A 19,193-nucleotide genomic window follows, 5' to 3' on the forward strand; every position below is an offset into this window, starting at 1 on the left:
TGTAACCTGACAGGGGTAGTGGGAAGACTGTAACCTGACAGGGGTAGTGGGAAGACTGCAACCTGACAGGGGTAGTGGGAAGACTGTAACCTGACAGGGGTAGTGGGAAGACTGTAACCTGACAGGGGTAGTGGGAAGACTGTAACCTGACAGAGGTAGTGGGAAGACTGCAGCCTGCCAGGGGTAGTCGGAAGACTATAACCTGACAGGGGTAGTGGGAAGACTGTAACCTGACAGGGGTAGTGGGAAGACTGTAACCTGACAGGGGTAGTGGGAAGACTGTAACCTGACAGGGGTAGTGGGAAGACTGTAACCTGACAGAGGTAGTGGGAAGACTGCAGCCTGCCAGGGGTAGTGGGAAGACTGCAGCCTGCCAGGGGTAGTGGGAAGACCGCAACCTGACAGGGGTAGTGGGAAGACTGTAACCTGACAGGGGTAGTCGGAAGACTGTAACCTGACAGAGGTAGTGGGAAGACTGTAACCTGACAGGGGTAGTGGGAAGACTGTAACCTGACAGGGGTAGTGGGAAGACTGCAGCCTGACAGGGGTAGTGGGAAGACTGTAACCTGACAGGGGTAGTCGGAAGACTGCAACCTGACAGGGGTAGTGGGAAGACTGTAACCTGACAGGGGTAGTGGGAAGACTGCAGCCTGACAGGGGTAGTGGGAAGACTGTAACCTGACAGGGGTAGTCGGAAGACTGCAAACTGACAGGGGTAGTGGGAAGACTGCAACCTGACAGGGGTAGTGGGAAGACTGCAGCCTGACAGGGGTAGTGGGAAGACTGCAGCCTGACAGGGGTAGTGGGAAGACTGCAGCCTGACAGGGGTAGTGGAAAGACTGCAGTGGGATCTAGCTGTTCCTCTTCAACCCAGGCTTTCCTGATTCCATGCAACCGAGCCATTCTGTGATGCTTACAAGGAAGAGCCCAAACCAGATCAGTCCAATCACAGATCCAACAATGCCCCTTCCACTCCACCCCCAGAATATCTACCAACATTAAACATTTCCCTGCCTGCGCTTCATAAAAGCAAAGTATTCCGTGTACGAGTAATAAACACCCTTTGATTGCACGCAAGTCCAAGCTCAAATAAGGGAGTGTTCAAACTTTAAAATTTCACAAACAGAAGAGAACACAGAGTCTGCAAGGGCTTTTAAAGATATGTACCTTATTCCATTCACTTGTGATGCGGAGTATAATGCAGTAATCATGCCCCATTTTCAAGGGTGCATTATAATATTTCCCGTAGTAGAGCCTGTCTCCAATGGCTATGTCCACAGCCTCCCCGGCAATGTCTCCGGGCAGGAGTTCTGCAGCCACGTATCCGTCGGCCTCGGAGGCATTGCCGAAGAATGAGGCGGCCCTTTGGGAATCACATGGGAATGTGCTTTGCAGAGCCAGGGGCAGCACCATCACCTGATAGGCACTGGAAGGAAAAAGACGTGTCTTATCAGTCCCTGTGAGGAGGGATTCGTTCATCTTTCCCTGTTCAGTGAGCACCTTTGGTGAGAGAAGCACCTTTCTAGGCATGGGGGGCAGAGCTGTGGATGAGAGAAAGTCCCTGCCCACATGAGACTGACAGGCTGACGGCTGCCAACAGCCCCTGATTCTTCACTTCTTACCTGCCATTTTCACAGCCAGGTGGCACGGCCGCGGGGACCGCTCAAGTACAAAGGGAAGATGGATGCCAAGGGCATCCTCCCCGGCTGGGAGAAGTTGCCCATGGGGCTGCCCTGTGTGCATGTGGCCTTTCATCTGTGATTTCCACGTGGTGAGATCAAGCCTGGCTGGGGAGAGGGTGTAGTAGTCACATGAAGGCAGACTACAAGAGCTAGTGGTTGCAACCATAGTTCCTTCCAATCACATGGGCCCCTCATGAGAACTCATGTGATAGGCATTTCCTGCCGTTCACAGACTGGTAGCAAAGCTCACATGGCAAGAGGAACCAGCCATGCAAAATCACTGTGTGCTAATCTGGTTTAACAATACCCTGAAACGGCCAGCAAGGTCAAATGCCAGAGGCCCATTTCAAAACGGTCCCCTCAACGTGACATAGAAGCATACTAACACCAGTGTCATTTTGCTGTGGGTTTTATGGTGACTTATTCCACCACTGGAAGCCCTGTCACCATAAGCAAAGTAAGAATTAAAACGCAGTGAGGACTGGCCATGCGCCTGCTTTCCCCGTCAGACTTGACTGGAGGGCTGGCATGCCGCACTCTCCTACCCTCGCCACCCTTGCAACGGTCCGTGCTTAAGAATTTCAGGAAAAAGGAAAAGTATGTGTCAGCATGGAATAGGATTGGGGTGCATTCCAGAACTCTTTGGGCCACATAATTCTATTTTGTCCATAAGCGTGTACAATCCTAACACCCTATCTCCGGCTTCCCAGTGAATCGCCAGGTGAAGCAGCAGGAAGCCCACGCCACTAGGCAGAAGGTCTCACTTGCCGGGATCCTGAACACCAGGAAGTGCGTTGGTTTTGTACTATTCATCTCTGGGTGTGCAGGGGCCGGGATTTCCACACATTTGGGCTCATTTTCAGTGAAGGACTTTCTACCAAAGGGACAAAGGAAAGACTGCAGATCACTGAGAGTTCACCCTGCCTCTGTGAAAACACTGGGAAACCAGGGCCTGCGGCGAACACCTGTAACCTCAATGTTCCTGGACACTCAAGGCCATTTCCATGAGCCATGGCAGCAGGTCAGAAAACGCATTCTGCCGCAGCTCCACGCTGTCTGTGAGCCTTGCCCCCCATCCCCCTCGTCACGCGTCACCTGAATTCACTGCCCACCAGAAGCACAGCGCCGGGGACAGGAAGCAATAACTCGAATTAGCCTGCTCACAATCGCCTGAATTGCTTCAGCGTTAGCCTACTGCTAGGCCTTCCGAGTACAAATCTCACAGAAAAGTCAAGTCCCAACCCAACGCACTGCCACCGAGTGGACTCGGCTCAGAGCAACCCTACAGGGCAAAGGAGAACTCTGACGGTCAGTCTTCATGGGAGCAGACAGCTGCCTCTTTCTCCTGCAGAGTGGATGGTAGGTTTGAATCCCTGATCTGCGGTCAGCAGCCCAGCGCTTAACCCACGACACCACCAGGACTGTAAGAGGTGGAGTCTGGAAATTTGGATTGCTGATCAAGGAGAGATGGCTCCTATCATCTGACATGCGTGGGAGGCCCTGGCACTAAGGGAGCCCAGCAATAGGCTGCATCATCTTCTTCAGATCAGCAAGCTCAGGGCGGTGGTCCCGCCCCAGCACGGGCCACCATCAAATGCCCTCATGGGGCAACCGAACGATGCACGAAGCAGCCTCCTGCCTGTCTCATGCACTGGCTAAGCTGCCAGCCGAGCTTAGATGAGGTCGTCAGGCCCAAGAAATCACCCCACTTGCTTACTGGGAATTAGCCGTGATGACGCTGGAAAAGCAGCTGTGGCTTTGGGGAGCCTGGCTGCTCTGAAGACCCCTCTCCCCCGCTCCTCCTCACCCCTCCCTGGAATGACTCACAGACGGCCGCTTCCTGTTTTGGAGGCTCTGGCCGACCCCCAGCCACAAAGGACACTGTCATTTGGCTATTCTGTCTGCCTTGCGTAATCACTTGGCTTCAGTATCACATTGCCCTTGCACATTTTTTCTCAGGCAGTGATGCAATCCCTTGATTCCTTGCTATAGCAATCGAATTATATAGCCTTCCAATAATTTGCCACGACTCCTGAACTGTAGCAATTGATTCAGTACCCAACCCTGAAAAGGCTTTGGGCATGTACTCAAGTTAAACGAATATAAAAGCAGGACAAGCCTAAGTTTCACAAACAGACACGCAAATGATGCCCCCCCCAAGGTTTCTTTCTGAAAATCTAGTGACATGTCATGTTTACATGTTCCTTCCAGTTGTATGTAAGGGACATGGGAAGGAAGGCTCAAGAGAGATATATGGCAATGTAAGTCTACTTGACCTCTTCCCAAGTTGCTCATCTCTCTAGGAAAACCTCAACCTTTCTCTCTAAAATGGTGAATAATTATACCTTCCCCATCTACCGTGACCTTTGTGAACAAATATTTAATGGCACGCGCAAGGTTTTCTTCCAACAGGGGTCCACTGATGTCCTCCTACTGCCTTCTGGAGTCCAGAACCAATCGCTAGCCACAGAGTGGCTTGCCTAAAATTCAACAGGAATGAACAAAAACGATCACTCAGTGGCCTTCTCAGAGACTACTACACCCTCCCCCCAGGAAACCAGAAACCTCGCTGCCATCCAGTCCATGCAACTCACAGCGACGACAGGTCAGGGCAGACCGCCCCTGTGCGCTTCAGACACTGTCACTCTTCGCAGGAGTAGGAAGCCCGTCTTCCTCCCACAGGATGGACGGCTGGTGGTTTCAAACTGCTGAGCTTGCAGCAGCAGCCCAGTGCGTAACCACTGTGCCACCAGGGCTCCAACACCGACCCCAAGACTAGTCTCGAGTCAAGGAGCATAGGTGCCGTCTCTGATGCCCCAGACCTCCCCGCCACCCCCACCCCATCGCTACAGGGTCAGGACAATGCTTACGTATCAGAGCCACACAAGCCGTGCTTGCCTGATGACCACGTAAATGGGCTTGCTTTCCTTTTGTCTGAGTATGTCTAGTTCACCTTGGTTTTTTCCTTGAAGTGTCATTGTGGTAAAAATACATAATAATACATTTACCACTCCAGCCATCCTTATGTGTGTGGTGGTTCAGTGGCACTCATACTCACCGTGTGCTACAGCCACTGCCACGATCCCTTTCCCTGTGTTTGCATCTCCCTTAACCTCAATCAAGCAGTCCTTAAGGAATAGCTCCCTGCTTCCTCTTCCCACCCATCCCTGGCCTGGCTGCATGGTACCTCTCAACTTCAAACTGCTGGTCAGTGCTAATAAATGTGAGTCTCTATGTATTTATCTATTCTAGATATTTCATGTATGTAGGACCATACACTATAAGTCCTTTTGTGCCTAATTTATTTCATTCAGCATCATGTTTTCAAGATTCATCTACGCTGTAGCATGTATCAGAACGTAATCCTTTTTCATGGCTGAATAATATTCCATGTTGTGGTGGACTTAATTTATGTATTTTCTTTTTAAAAATCATTTTATTGGGGGCTCGTACAACTCTTATCACAATTCATACATATTTCCATTGTGTTAAGCACATTTGTACATTTTTTTGCTGAGATAGTTAAAGTTTATTGTGCTACCCTGGCCGATAAACACGTGGGGTTAATTGAAGGGTGGAGAGCCATTTATCTCAGGTCTCTTGCTTTCTGATGGTTGGACCAGGGTGCAGCTGCCTTAGCCAGTTCCCTGATTCAGTTGGCCAGGCTCACTTCCTGCATGATGTCCCTGAGGAGAAGCCACATGGCCTTACCCTGATACAGTCTGGGTGCTGGAGCAGCCGGGTGGAGACCACTGGCAGCCTTGAGATGCTTACACACTCACTGATTTGACTTTCCTCCTGCAGTCAGTGCCACTGGGTGTGTTTTGTGAGATGGCAGAGGACTTTGTGGTTTGGTGTTGGACATGGGTTAATGTTGGACTTGTGGGCTTGAGCAGCACTGAATTGGGATGTTTTCTTGATGTGCACTTACCCTTTATATAAAACTCTCTCTTATACATATGAGTTTCTGAGGATTTGTTTATCTAATGTACCCAGACTAACACAGTTGCCATAATCATTCTCAAAAAATTTTCTTTCTACTTGAGCCTTTGGTATCAGCTCCTCATTTTTCCCTCCCCTCCCCCACCCTCCATCCATTAAGAACCCTTACTAATTTTTAAATTATTATTATTTTCCCATGCCTTATACTGTCCTGTCTCCCTTCACCCACTTTTATGTTGTCTGTCCCCCTGGGAGGGGGTTGTATGTAGATCCTTGTGATCAGTTCCCCCTTTCTCCCCACCTTCTCCATACCCTCCTGGTATCGCTCCTCTCCTGATTGGTCCTGAGGGGCTTGGACTTAATTTCTTGAGCTATGATGCCTTATTCGTTTGGAAGGGCATCAGTCGGTCTGTGCCCAAAGGGAAAACCCTTGGCTACATTGTGGCAATGTACAACACAAGCTGTTCCCCAGCTACCAAAGCGAAAGCTTGGAGGTTTGACTCTACCTGAGGGCACTTTGAAAGAAAGACGCGGCAATCTACCTCTAAAGGTGCCAACCATGGAGGACTCTGTGGAGCACAAGTCCACGGCAAAACCCGTGGGCCCCACCAGTAGTTGGCAGCAGCTGATTTGGTTCTGTCTGCCATCTGTTTGTCTCACTGCATTGCCCCAACTGCTTGAGTGCAGTAACCCACAGAGAAGTCTCTTTCTTGCCCAAACCAAAGTTTCAACAACATCCTGTGATGTTCACTGGCAAAGGGACAGCTACTGACCTGATAGGACCGTGTTTCTCCTTGATTTTCCTTAGTTTCAGGTGTGGTAAGGGCCCTCCGTTCACCATGAAAAAGTCTACTTCTGGAAGGGGAGGCGCTAAAATATGAGGGAAAAGGATGTTAGAAACATTTTTTTTAATGTTTTAAAGAGAAAAATGGAGAAGGAGGGGAGAGGGGGGCAAAAATTAGTAGCTGGTGCCAGAAGTGGAGAGCAAATGTTTTGAGAATGATGAGCACACGAATGTACAGATGTGCTTTACACAACTGGTGTAGGTATGGACTGTGATAAGAGTTGTATGAGCCCCCAATAAAATGATTTTTTTAGAAGAGCAAAAGAGGAAGGATTCGAACAAGGAAACGCCCAGAGAAAGGGGTGTCATGGGGCCCACAAACAGGAAAGCCTTAGGTGAGAAGTGGCAAGCCTGCCCCAGCATGAGGGGAGATGCTCATGGGCAGGCTGATTTCCTTGGCTGGTGGGAAGGAACACCAGCACATCACACTCCCCACCAGGCTCCCCATGTAGGCGTTCCTCCGGGAGGAGGATATGCTAAGTGCTGATGCTGGTACTTTAGTATCTCATGGGTACTTATAGTCACAATGTAAATGTCCCAGCTGGCCTTGTGTCTTATGAGTAATGCTAGAGAGCTTCAAATGCCCATGGAAGAGCGCCACTCTCGGTTCATTCTATTCCCACAAACTTTTGGAAGCCTCGTATGTTTGGGCTATGTCTCCTACATGCCTGATCTCTTTAATCTTTTCGCCAATGTTACCAAGTGAGTAAGATGAATAGATGCTGTCATTCTCTCTCTCTCTCTCTCTCTCTCTCTCTCTCTCTCTCTCTCTCTCTCTCTCTCTCTTTCTCTCTCTCTTTCTCTCTCTCTCCACCCCCCCCCTCCCTCCCTCTCTCTCAGTATTCCTACAAACTGAATAAAGACCCAGGGCCCACCATCCTGCGGACAAGTCCAAAGCTAAGTGGACAGTTGCCCTGTGGATTCAATTACCCCATAGATGGGCCCGGGGGGGGGGGGCTCGATGTAGAAGGAATAGAACAAAGAAATCCTCATTTGGGGCTCAGTACCAGGCCAATAAAACTGGTAAGTTGGCCTCTCTCTGAGTCTCACCTGTATTTTCCCATTACTCTAAACCCAAGACTTGCATCCAAGAGAATTATTAGCTCAGAAAAGCTCACTTTAATAGAGGAGGAAACGAACGTGTAGAGAGATCAAGTAACCTGCTAAGAGCAAAGGCTTGCCAAGTGGCAGAGCCAAGATGTGCATCCACATTGAAGACCTCTTTTGTCGTGTTGTCTCCCCAGGGATTGGCTACTCTGAGGTGATCCAAACCAGTTTTTAATAAAACCTACTTTTAAGAGGCTGGATCCACGTCGTTATTACGAATGCATCTGCTGCATGAAAAGGATCTATTTGCCACCATCCCTGTGGGGCCCCAGGGTTTACCCAGAGGGCTCGTGTCAGAGAAACTGGCTGTGATGAAGCCTAAACCCTATCACTTTCCTGTAGTGGGAAAGCCCATAGGACCCCCCCACTCTGTCACTTAAGCCTCCAGCTCCTTCATCCATAAAATGGGGGCAAAAGTGACCCCTACACCTGTTGAAGGGATGGAAATACACCTGTTGAAGGGATGGAAATCGAGCAACATTCAGACCTCTCTAAAGAATTCAAGAGCAAGGATGTCTCTTTGAGGACCAAGCGGGGCCTGACCCAAGCCGTGGTGTTTCCAACCCCCCAGATTTCCAATCGGTGCCAGGAAAGCCGGACAACGCATAAGGAAGGCCAGAGAAGAACTGCTGCCTTTGAATGATGATGTTGGTGGCGAATCTTTAAAGTACCTCGGACTGCCTGAAGGACAAACAAACCTGTCTTGAAACGACAACTACAGACCAAGGGCTCAAGTGGAAAGCAAATGTTTTGAGAATGATGAGGGCAACAAATGTGCAAATGTGCTTGACACGATGGGTGGATGGATGGGTAGATGGATAGATGGATGGTGATAAGAGTTGTATGAGCCCTCAATAAAATGATTTTTAAAAAGAAAAAGATACTACACTATAGAACACTTCTTAGACACCAAGATGGAAAGATTTTTGTCTCACACACTTGGGTCATGTAATTAGGAGAGATCAATTCCCGGGGGAGACAACATACTCGGTCAAACAGAGGGTCAATAAAGAGGAGGAAGACTTCCCTGACGTGGATTCTCACCATGGTTACAACAAGGGGCTCCAACAGAACCGCACTTGTGAGGACAGTGCCGGAATGCCCAGAGGTCAGCTGTGAGTCAGCGTCAACCTGACCGCACCTAACACCACTCCCTCCTCCTGCCCCCCAAATCAAACAAACCAACACACTGCTGCAAAGTTGTTTCTGACTCATAGAAACCCTGCAGGACAGAGTGGAGCTGCTCCCTGGAATCTTTATAGGATCAAACCACCAAGTATTTCTCCAGCAGAGCAGCTGGTGGGTCTGAGCAGCTGAACTTTCATTTAGCAGCTGAGTCAACCGCTGGGTCGCCGGGGCTCCCAGGCCTCCACAGGCCTCTTCCTTGTTCAGTCTCTATCAAGAGTGTCATCCATACAGCCCCCCTCAACACCTTAACTTACCAGGCACCGGGGCTGAGCTGGGCAGGAAGGCCATTGAAGACATTCCTCTGCTTTCCAGGAGTTCCGAGTCCATCATGGAAACGGTTTTAGCAGGTGATGCTTAGAGTTGGCATGACGTTACACAGAGGGTACTGTGGGAGTGTGGAGGAGGGACACCAGGCCCAGGACAGGGGAGGAGCCCAACTGTACCGAGACAGGTGACAATATGCAGGGGCACAGGCTAGGAGAGAGTGGCCAGGGGCCGAGTTGGTTGAGGATGGCTGGAAGGTTGGGTTCATAGAAGCACGTGTGATGGGGTGATGGGCGAGGTCCTAAATACGAAGTCATTTAGAGATTTAGCAGACTTGTATTTGAGAAATATAATTTTGGTTGCCAGTCGGAATGAATTAGGAAAAGACCAGAACACGGGCTGTCTAATAACTGAGGGAGAAGGGTGAGGTCCAAGGGATGGCAGTAACCACGAAGAGGCGGGGCATCTGGAAGAGACGCTGGGGGGAGATGGGTAGGCTGCGGTTCGAGGGACGGGAGGAGAAGGAATCTGAACTTGGAGTGTTGGCAAAGAAGTCAACGGTGATGTCTGGGCCTGCTCAATCAGAGGTGTTTGTGGAAAGATCCAGCAGGCACTTAGAGTCCAAGCCAGAATTGAGGAGATCAGTGTGTGGTGGTGTTAGGGGGTCAGGCCACCAGCGGGGTAGATGGATAGAGGGACAGTACGGATCTGAGAAGAAATTAGTGTCGAGGACGGGCCCCTAGGAGACCCAGGCATTTCATTCATATCAGGTGAAAGAACAGAAGTGCCCGCTGATAGCTTTGTTGTTGTTTTTGCCATCGGTTGAGGACTAAAGCGCACCTGAGCCAAGCCAGGGGATTTCCAGTGGCCTCCTATGCCCTTGAAAGTGGGACACTGAATAAGGATGACTGAAGAAGAACCGATGCATTTGAATTCTGGGGCTGGGGAGGAATATTGAAAGTACCATGGACTGCCAAAAGAACAAACAAGTCTATCTTGGAAGATGTACAGCCAGAGTGCTCCCTGGAGGCAGAGATGGCTCGAGGGACATCATCTTACCTACTTTGGACATGTTGTCAGGAGAGACCAGTCCCTGGAGAAGGCCATGCTCAGTAAAGTTGGAGGGGCGGCGAAAAAGAGGAAGACCTTCAGGAGATGGGGTGACACCGTGGCTGCAGCAATGAGCTCAGCTATCGAAACAATTGTGAGGATGGCGCAGGACCGGGCAATGTTTCATTATGTTGTGTTCTGTTCTGACCCATGAGCCATGAGCCGGAACCAACTCAATAGCTCCTTACAGGGACAGGTGAAGCTGACTCATGGCCACGCCGAACGGCTCTGTAAGATTTTCAAGGTTGTGGCCTTTTGAAAGCAGGTCAGCAGGCCTGTCTTCCGAAGCCCCTCTGGGTCAGTGCTAACCAGCGATCTGTCTTGGGTAATAGAGGGGGACTTCATCATGGCACACATGTGCACATACACACACGGGACTCCACAGTGTTCATTCAACAATGTTCAGTCTGGAAATTCTTCCAAAGTTACCCAGACCTGGTCCCACAGAGTATCCTTCTTCATAAGCCTGTGGGAGTCTGGGGGAGCTTAGAAGGTCACCTGAGGCCGCCTCTGGTTTACCAAAAACAAAAAGAAAGTCGACACCTTCCACAAAGGGGTTAAAAGTTTACACCTGCAAGAAGTATCCAGAGGGAAGGGTTCCAGAGCTGACCCAAAAAGGCAGCCCACAGGATTCTGCGGCAGCAGGGGGAAGAGGAGGAAGTGCAGTTTGAAAAGCTGTCCCCAGGGAGAAAGGGACTGCCCTCGGGCCTGCGTGCTGCAGGTCAAATGCTCTTGCTTTGGGGACAGAGCCTGTGGGCTCCTTTTATTGTGACTGTTTTTCCTGGCACAATGCCATGCGTGCTTTCAGCTCAGAGGGAGGTGTGCGGGCCACTCTCAGCAGTGTGTGCGCCCGCCCGCCCTGGCTCTCTTCAATTACTCCTCTGTTTGCTCTTCCCTGAGGTCAATCATGGGAGTTCCTCTGATCTCCCAGCCAACCTGCACCAGGATGCCTAGAGTCTCACTGCCTTTGTGTCAGCAGAACAAAGTGCTGGCTCTGCTGGGGAAGGCAGAGCCACTGGGCGAAGCAGGTCACCCCTGCTGGCTACGTGCTGATTGGGTGTTGCATCCTGATTGCGGCCATGTGGCCCTTTGCAGCGTTCAATGCGCCCCTATCACACTGACTGATGACTCAGCCACCCGTGACATCCCCCCGGCTTGCTGATCTCCTCCTCCTTCACCACCTGATGCTTTGGCGTCTACTTTTTTCTCCTGAACGCACATGCCTGAACTTCATTAGACTGGCGCCTGACCACGATTTGAAGTTAAAGACCATGAAAATGCTAGGCATCGTTGTCAACTCCTGTTGCCTGTCTCTCGAGCTGGTGTGCTTGATAAATCGGTTCCCCTTCCCAGTAGCCTCATTGCACATTGAAACCAAATCAGACCCAGGACAAGAAGAGTTCAGTCCAGAGTGAGAAATTTGGCCTGTTAAGCCTGGGATGGATGACCATGCTGCCAACCCTTTCTCTGGCTCTGCTGGAAGCAAAGGACAGAAAAAATGGGGAGAGCTACCACATGAGAAAACTCGGAAATGTGAAGAGAAACGACTTGCCCTGCAAACTATCCACTCTAAAACCACAGCCATGCCAGGCAGAGGACAGGCAAGGCGGCAAAAACAGACTCAAACAAATCAATTAGAATCATTGTGGGGAGACCCCAAAATTCACAGCCATCAAGTCAATGTCAACTCCTAGCACAGCGTCTCGTAGGGCAGCATACATAGAACTGTCCCTTTGGGTTTCTGAGGCTGTCAGTTTTGATGGTAGTAGAAAGCCTCATCTTTCTCCTTCAGGGCAGCTGGTGGGATCGAACTGCTGATCTCATGGTTAGCAGCCCAGTGAGTAACTCACTATGCCCTTAGGACTGCTCTAGGGAGAAAAATATACTCTGAACTCAAATCTAATGTATAGAGATACATGCACTAAGACAAATCACTTGGATGAGGGAAGCCATCAGGACGAGGGGTCAAAGGATTCACAGCCTCCCCGCCACGTAAGATGTGGAGAAGCAGAGTGGCTATCAAAAAAGCCCCTTGCTCAGTCCATTGCAAGTGCTCGCTGGGGCAGAAATAGGAGAAAGGCTTTGATTGGGAAATTTACACTGTTGCCGAGTCGAAGAGGTTGTCAGATTGGTTTCATACTCCAGTTCCCGCCGAGGCAAGCTCCTGGTGGCCAGATTGTCCCTCCTGGTGGCCAGATTGGGCTGGCCAGGGGAGTCGAAGCAGAGAGCACGGTTTTGTTCATTTTTACTCTGTTCGTCAATAGTCTGAAAGAATTCAATGGAGGCTGAAAGTGTAGAGACTCAAATGGATTGAAGGCTCCCGCTGTAAACAGTGGTGGTGGCGGTGGCGGTGGTTGGTTCTGACCCATAGCGATCCTGCACCAGCCTCACCATGGTGCCTATTCATTGGCCCATTGTTGCAGCCACTGTGTCAATTCATCTCATCCTTGCCCCTGCCAGGGCTCAGAATTTTACCTCTAATGTCGAAGTTGTCAAGGATTTGATCTTGCTTAGATCCACAATCAACGCTCATGGAAGCAGCAGTCCAAGGATCGAAAGACATGTTGCAATGGGTAAATATGTGACACAAGCCTCTTTAGAGCTCTGAAAAGCAAGGACGTTATTTTGTGGCTTCAGGTGGGCCTGACTCGAGCCATGGTATTTTCAATGGCCTCAGTGCGTGTGAAGGTTGGACGCTGAGTAGGGAGGACTGTGGTGGTCACCTAATCTGGTGTCAATTTATAGATTAAGATGCAGGGGTGGCGTCTAGGCTGTCAATCTGGAGACAGCCAATGAGACTTCTGTATGGGCATGGCCTTCCCCTGAGAATAGTGGGAAATCTGGTACTTTCTCTTTGGAAGCGGAAGACACCCCTCTCTCTGCTACTCCCTGGGAGACATTGCAGAAGACAAGACACACAGACACAACCAGACCTCAGAAGCCGGAGAAGCCACAGAGAGACCCCTGCCAGCACTGAGATGCTTACAACGCCACTGGACCCAAAGACTTTCTACCCACTGGCTTGTGATCGTCCTGCATTTGGCTGCATTGCATGTGTTTCATGAGTCTGTAGAGGACTTTAGAGATTGATATCGGACATATGGGCTAATATCAGACTTATGGCCTTGGACTGGACTGGGCTGGGATATGTTCTCCATGTTCAATTCCTCTTGTATATAAACCTCTCCCTTATATACATCTGCGTGTTTATGAATTTGTTTCTCTAGTCTGCCCAGACTAACACAAGGACTAAAGAAGAACTGGTGGCACTGGTGAAGAATATTAATAGTAACATGAACCGCTAAGAAGACTAACAAATTTGTCTTGGACTAACTATGGCCAGGGTGCTCCCGAGCAGCAAGGATGGTGAGTCTTCATCTCATGTACTTTGGACATGTTGCCAGGAGAAACCAGTCCCTGGAGAAGGGCATCGTGCTTGGTAAAGCAGAGGGCCAGTGAAACAGAGAAAGGCCCTCAACAAGATGGGGTAACATAGTAGCTACAACAAGGGGCTTCAGCGTAAGAACAAAGGTGGGAACGAAGCAGGACTGGGCAGTGTTTCGCTCTGTTGCATAGAATGACTCTGAGCTGGAACCCACTGGAAGGCGCCTCGCCACACAACAGAGTAGGTGACAAGGCTAGTGTTTCCAAGGGTCATCCTCGGAAGCTGGCTTATCCTTTGGAGAGAAAAGAATCACATAAATTTAACCTCAGGGAAAAGTGTGAAATAAAACGCAAAATCATAAAAACGACCAGGCTTACTGCTTGGGTGAGACTGGAAACCAGGAAAGGCCATTAGTCCCCCCCATCAAGTCAGAGGCTCAATTCTCAGCTAAAAAAAGGCAGGTCTAAAAGGAGCAGTAGTAACTAGGGAGGTGTAACACCTGAGAATCAACAACCATTTGAGATCAACATGGAGGCTGGAGAGACACGGAGTTTGTTACTGCATTCTGAGCATTGCGATCAATGATCTGAAACAGGTTGTGTCTGGAGTGCTGAATGGAAGATAGCTTTGCCTGTAAACCTTCACCCAATTCACAATCTAATGCTTCCTTTTATTAAATGTAGCCGCCCCACTCTCTGAGAGGTGCAAACAGCTGACACATTCAGGTGTTAAGTAAAAGTTAGAAATTTTAATCCAACCAGACAGGCCCTAGAAGAAAATATGCTGCCCCAAAAAAGCAGTCATGGAAAGTCCTGTGGAGAACACCTCCCCTGTGGACCACAGGAGCCACCAGAAGTCAAAATCAAAACTGCAGTCATTCGTTAGAATTACTATTTCATCTCATGCCATCATCAAAGGGTCACCAGGGTGGAAGGGTGGGAGAAGGAGGTGAAAAAAGAAGAGCTGATAATAAGGGCTCAAGTAGAAAGTAAACGTGTAGAAAATCATGATGGCAACACATGTACAAATATGCTTGATGAATTGATGTATGGAATGTTAGAAGATCTGTAAGACCTCCCAGTAAAGTGATCTTTCAAAAAAATTCCAACCAAAGCCATCGAAGAAGTCGGTAAATCATTAGAGAAAGGCATCTGATATCGGGATGGGGGAGTCTTTTCTGGGCCTCCCACGACAATAGAGGCAGACACTATAAAGGAAAGAATCAATACAATTGATTGCCTGAAAATGTAAAGTGCCTAAATGCCCAAAAGAGAGATGGTAAAAAGAAAATCGAAGAGTAAATAAGCTGGGGAGAATTTTTATAATACATATAACAAAAGATTGATAGCATTCATAGTCTATTTGCAGACAAACTATGCAAAATCAATAAGAGAAAGGAAGTAGAGGACATGTGAATTTGTTCCAATTCCCTCCATCTAGAACCCACCAAAAGATCTCAGGCAATGCTGGCAGTTTGCAATCGGAGTTCAAACATATTCAGTGAGTCAGCGGGATAAAGGCCTGGTGATCTGCTTCCATCAGGATCACAGCTCGGAGTGTCTCTCCCAGGATCCACCAGGACACCATGAGCTGGAAATGACTGGATGGTCAAACAGCAAAGCCAACCAAAATGAACCAAAAGAACCAGAACCAGAAACACCCAAACTAAGCAAGTGTCTCCACCTTGTACTATTGACTTCAAGTAAGCACACCACTGCCTGAGAGCCTGATATGAAGTCCGCTTCTGAAACGTCTCTACTAGTAGAGTCTACTAGGCCCTGAAAGCCAAACTTGCTGCCCCTCGAGCCAATGCTCACTCATAGTGACCCCTGGTGGGCTCCTGAGACTACCACTGTTTATGGGAGTCCAACGCCCAGTCTTTCTCTGGCGGAGCTGCCAGTGGTTTGAACTGCCAACCATGTGGATCGCAGTCCAACACGTAACCACTACACCGCCATGCAGTGAGCATGATGGCTCTTTTCCAGTCCTCGGGCACTTCCCAAGCCTACCTGAATCGTAATACGTTGAAATTGGTCGCCACAGAAGGAAGTAATGGCTTAGACTTGACACCATCAGACATCCAGGGCTGGACACATCTCCCTTCTCAGCAAGGTTATGAAACTGTGATCACCCAGGGAGAAGGAACAAATTGCTTTCCATCTTTAAATCCACCCAGCACTCAGCCCAGGCTTTCGGATCAAACAGATCCATAAATAGGGACCGAATTAAATTGTGATGTCTAAATAGGCCCCTCCCCGCCTTCACCCATAGAAATCCTGGTTTTTCCATGTCTGATTTAGGGGAGCCTTCCTGGTCACCCTTTGGAAAATGAGAAGAAGACAACAGAGCTAGCCCTGCCCGCAGTGGAGAAGAAGACAACAGAGCTAGCCCTGTCCGCAGTGGAGAAGAAGACAACAGAGCTAGCCCTGTCCGCAGTGGAGAAGAAAACAACAGAGCTAGCCCTGTCCGCAGCGATGCATCATCCTGACTGCGCGGGGCCTGAGCTGAGAGTTGTTGGTTTCAGGGAGAGCCATACCCACACATTCAGAAAATAATTTGGAGATTTCTGCGAGGAGAGACACAGGCTGATGTGTCTCATTGTCACTCTAGAGTAGATTCCAACTCTGAGTGGCCCTCTGGGACAGAGTAGAACCGCCAAGCACCTGACCCCTCCATCACCGCGATCACTGCGTGTCAGTGAGCCGGCACTCCTGAGAGCCTTTGAGGCCTCTGGACGGAGTGGAAAACAGTCAGGGAGAGTCCGTTCCTGACCCCTGACCTCTGCCTCATGATCTGGGGCTGTCTCCAGGGATAAATGCAGTGCCCAGGGTCCAGCCAGCGAGGGTGGTAGTCTCCCTGAAGGCACAGGAGCGCTGTGTCCCCAGCCGGCTTGTGGGGAGCCAGCCACAGAAGAGAAGTCTAAGTCAGAGCATCCTGACGGTGCGGTCCTCCCTGGTCCTTTCTGAGGACAGCAGTAACAAAAGAGGGTATCAGAGGCAGGGACTAGGGGCCCTACCCAGAGCTGCCCCTCTTGGGTCTCGCTGTGAACGTGGCAGTGTGATAATGCTGTGCTTTCCATTTAAAAAAACGTTTGTTTTGTTTTGACTATGAACGGCACGGTTATTGTTTGTCGTCCAGACCAGTCCAATGGAAAGCACCTCTAATGGACAAGGCAGGACGGCCCATGAAGGGTTTCCTACACTACAGTCTCTAGATGGGAAATTCCCCAGAGAAGTTGCTTGTCTTGGCACCAGACTTTGACAGGGGAAGGAACAGTGTCCTTTACACTTTGCACCAACCCCACTGCCAGTAGTGTGGGTCCCATAATAAAAATCCAATCTCCCATGACGGCTGTGTTCTATGAGACAAGTGGCCGGGTTTATCTGTACATGTATGCATGCATTTGCTTTCTCTTTCTTTCTTTCTCCTCCCCCCGCCCAACACCCTTTCTCTGAATGGTGTTCTCTCTCCCCCTAAAGAAGGTCATTTTGCCTAGAAACTCTGAGATTCGTGCTAGCGTGTACCATGACAAAGCCTGAGCATTCATCCGGCTCTGCGGGGTCAACGTCAAGGATGAGATTGTTTGCTCTTCCGCCTAGCCTCCAGGGGCTAAAGGCTGGATGGTTCTTCTGAAGAACTCAGAACTGAGCACCTGAAGCTGCGGGTCCAACAAGAGTCAGAACTGGCAGAGCCCATGGGTGGTGGAGGAAGAGATTTTGCTTGGGGAGCATGAGTTCATTTTCATGGTGGAACCATTTGGAGAGGGCTATTGGCAGTGGTTGTACAGTGTGAAAAGGGTGATCATATGGCACTGAATGGAGAAGTCGTTGAGTGGCAGAATGTTATGCTGTGCATGTCTCTGTCACAATGAAACGAATAATAATTACACGAATAACAAGGAGTACCAGGAAGAGGAAAACGTTCTAAAACTGACTGTGGTCATGATTGGACTCCTGACCTGCATGATCACCGCAGAAGTCTGCTCAAAGGACACCCCATAGCACGGGGTCTCCGCTCAGGTTCCCTAGCCAGCACCCTCTGCCCAGCGTTCGCTTGAGACACTTGCCTCTGTCCCTCCACAGTCTCAGCACGTCCTCTCCCCTCTGAGGTCATCGTGTATTTAAGGCACTGCTTTCCCCGTTCCCAGCTGTTGGATTTAGTTTCATGCAAGACAGTCAGAAAAGAATTCCATTCTCTTCTTCTGGGAAGTTAGCTACTGCATTTTCCAGGCATTTCCCTAACATAATATTTCTAGCAAAATTCAAAAGCTCATGATTTTATTGTTGCCATACCACATCTTAGGCAACCAGGCGCACATACTTCCCCCACCCCTCATGGGTTTCTGCTTTGTAATCAATTTTTATAACAATTTTTTTGCACATTTCAGACAATCAAGTTTGTATTCAAAAATTTAAACTACTAATCAAATCCCCCAATAGGTCACCCGTAGCACCCTCCTTGGTTTCTCTTCTCCCCGTTCCAGATACCTCTCTCCTACTTCAGCCAAGTGGGTGCCCATCAACAGTCTCGCCCACTGCTTGATGCCCTGCCCCCTCCAACCTCCCCCTCTCAGCAACTTCCACAGTCTGTTCCCTTTGGTATGAAAATCTCTTTCCTGTTTTGTTTTTCCCCTGAAACAATTATCCCGTCTAATAGTTGACCTCAGGCATGAGTCACATCAACAAACATTGGTCTTTTTCCCTACCCACATCTTGTTAAAGGGAAGTGCTTGGTTTTGTTTTAAACACTTTCAAAGGGGCTTAAAAACAAAATGTATGCATGGTTTTTGTTGTTGTTGTAATTTCCTTAGTGAAAGATGGAGTTAGGCACCAAAGTCACGGTGCCAGGGTTACATTGAACAGCTGCTAACTGTTCAAGGTCAACAGTGAACCCATGCTCTGCAAGAGGAAGATGGGCATTTGCTGCCACAAAGAATTCTGCCTTGGAAATCCCGGGGGAAAGTTCTGCCCTGGCCTAGAGGGTCGATGTGAGTCAGAATCCACCCAATGGCCATGGATTTGTTTCAGGAGTCGGAAAATAGGCAAATGTAAGCACAGTGAGGCCCCGGGAAACAGCTTGAAGCGTCCTTTGAATTTAGACAGTCGGGAGCGCCCCCTGGTGGCCCTCGCACAGACAGGCGTTTGAGGCGACAACCTCAGACTTAGGTGAGTCTCTCTCCCCAAGTTGAAACTCCCAGTTGAATCAGAAACGAAACTTATCCTACCCACACACGGCAAAGATCAGAGAGCAGGAGACGAAATAGCTTGTTCTAAGTCACAAGTGCACACTGAGCAGTCTTTCCCGCGACACACACTGCCCCGCGTCCTGTGGGTTTCTGAGACTGGAACTGTCCACAGGAGTGGAAAGCCCAGTCTTGCTCCCTCGGGGTTGCTGGTGGTTTCAAACTGCTGACCACGAGGACTGCGGTCCTGCACATAGTCACTACACCACCACGGCTCCTTACTTAGTGAGTTTCAATTGTTTCATTTAAGCCTCCTTTCTCGAAGAACTAGCATCTTAATGCCAATATCACTCACAAGCTACTTCTGACGTGGTCTCCTTTTCCACATTCAAAAAATTACTTGCTGTGTTTTCAGTGCTGTTCTTACCTACTCGGACCTCGATACAGAATACACACACACAAAGAAAAACTGACCTTGAGAGCAAATCC

The 19,193-nt window shown here is 49.4% G+C and overlaps 1 protein-coding gene across 1 annotated transcript in view; it reads right to left on the reverse strand.

Annotated features, from left to right (window-relative positions):
• The window catches only part of SUSD1 (sushi domain containing 1), a 145,976-nt gene that overhangs the window by 21,682 nt on the left and 105,101 nt on the right, over nt 1-19,193 (reverse strand). The window contains exons 13-14 of the mRNA XM_075559026.1: nt 6,398-6,494; nt 1,168-1,426 (exon numbers count right to left, since the gene is read on the reverse strand). Coding sequence (XP_075415141.1) covers nt 1,168-1,426; nt 6,398-6,494 — 356 coding nt within the window. The remainder of the gene's footprint in view (nt 1-1,167; nt 1,427-6,397; nt 6,495-19,193) is intronic.

The sequence above is a fragment of the Tenrec ecaudatus genome, chromosome 10 (assembly GCF_050624435.1).
Source record: "Tenrec ecaudatus isolate mTenEca1 chromosome 10, mTenEca1.hap1, whole genome shotgun sequence".
Lineage (NCBI taxonomy): Eukaryota > Metazoa > Chordata > Mammalia > Afrosoricida > Tenrecidae > Tenrec > Tenrec ecaudatus.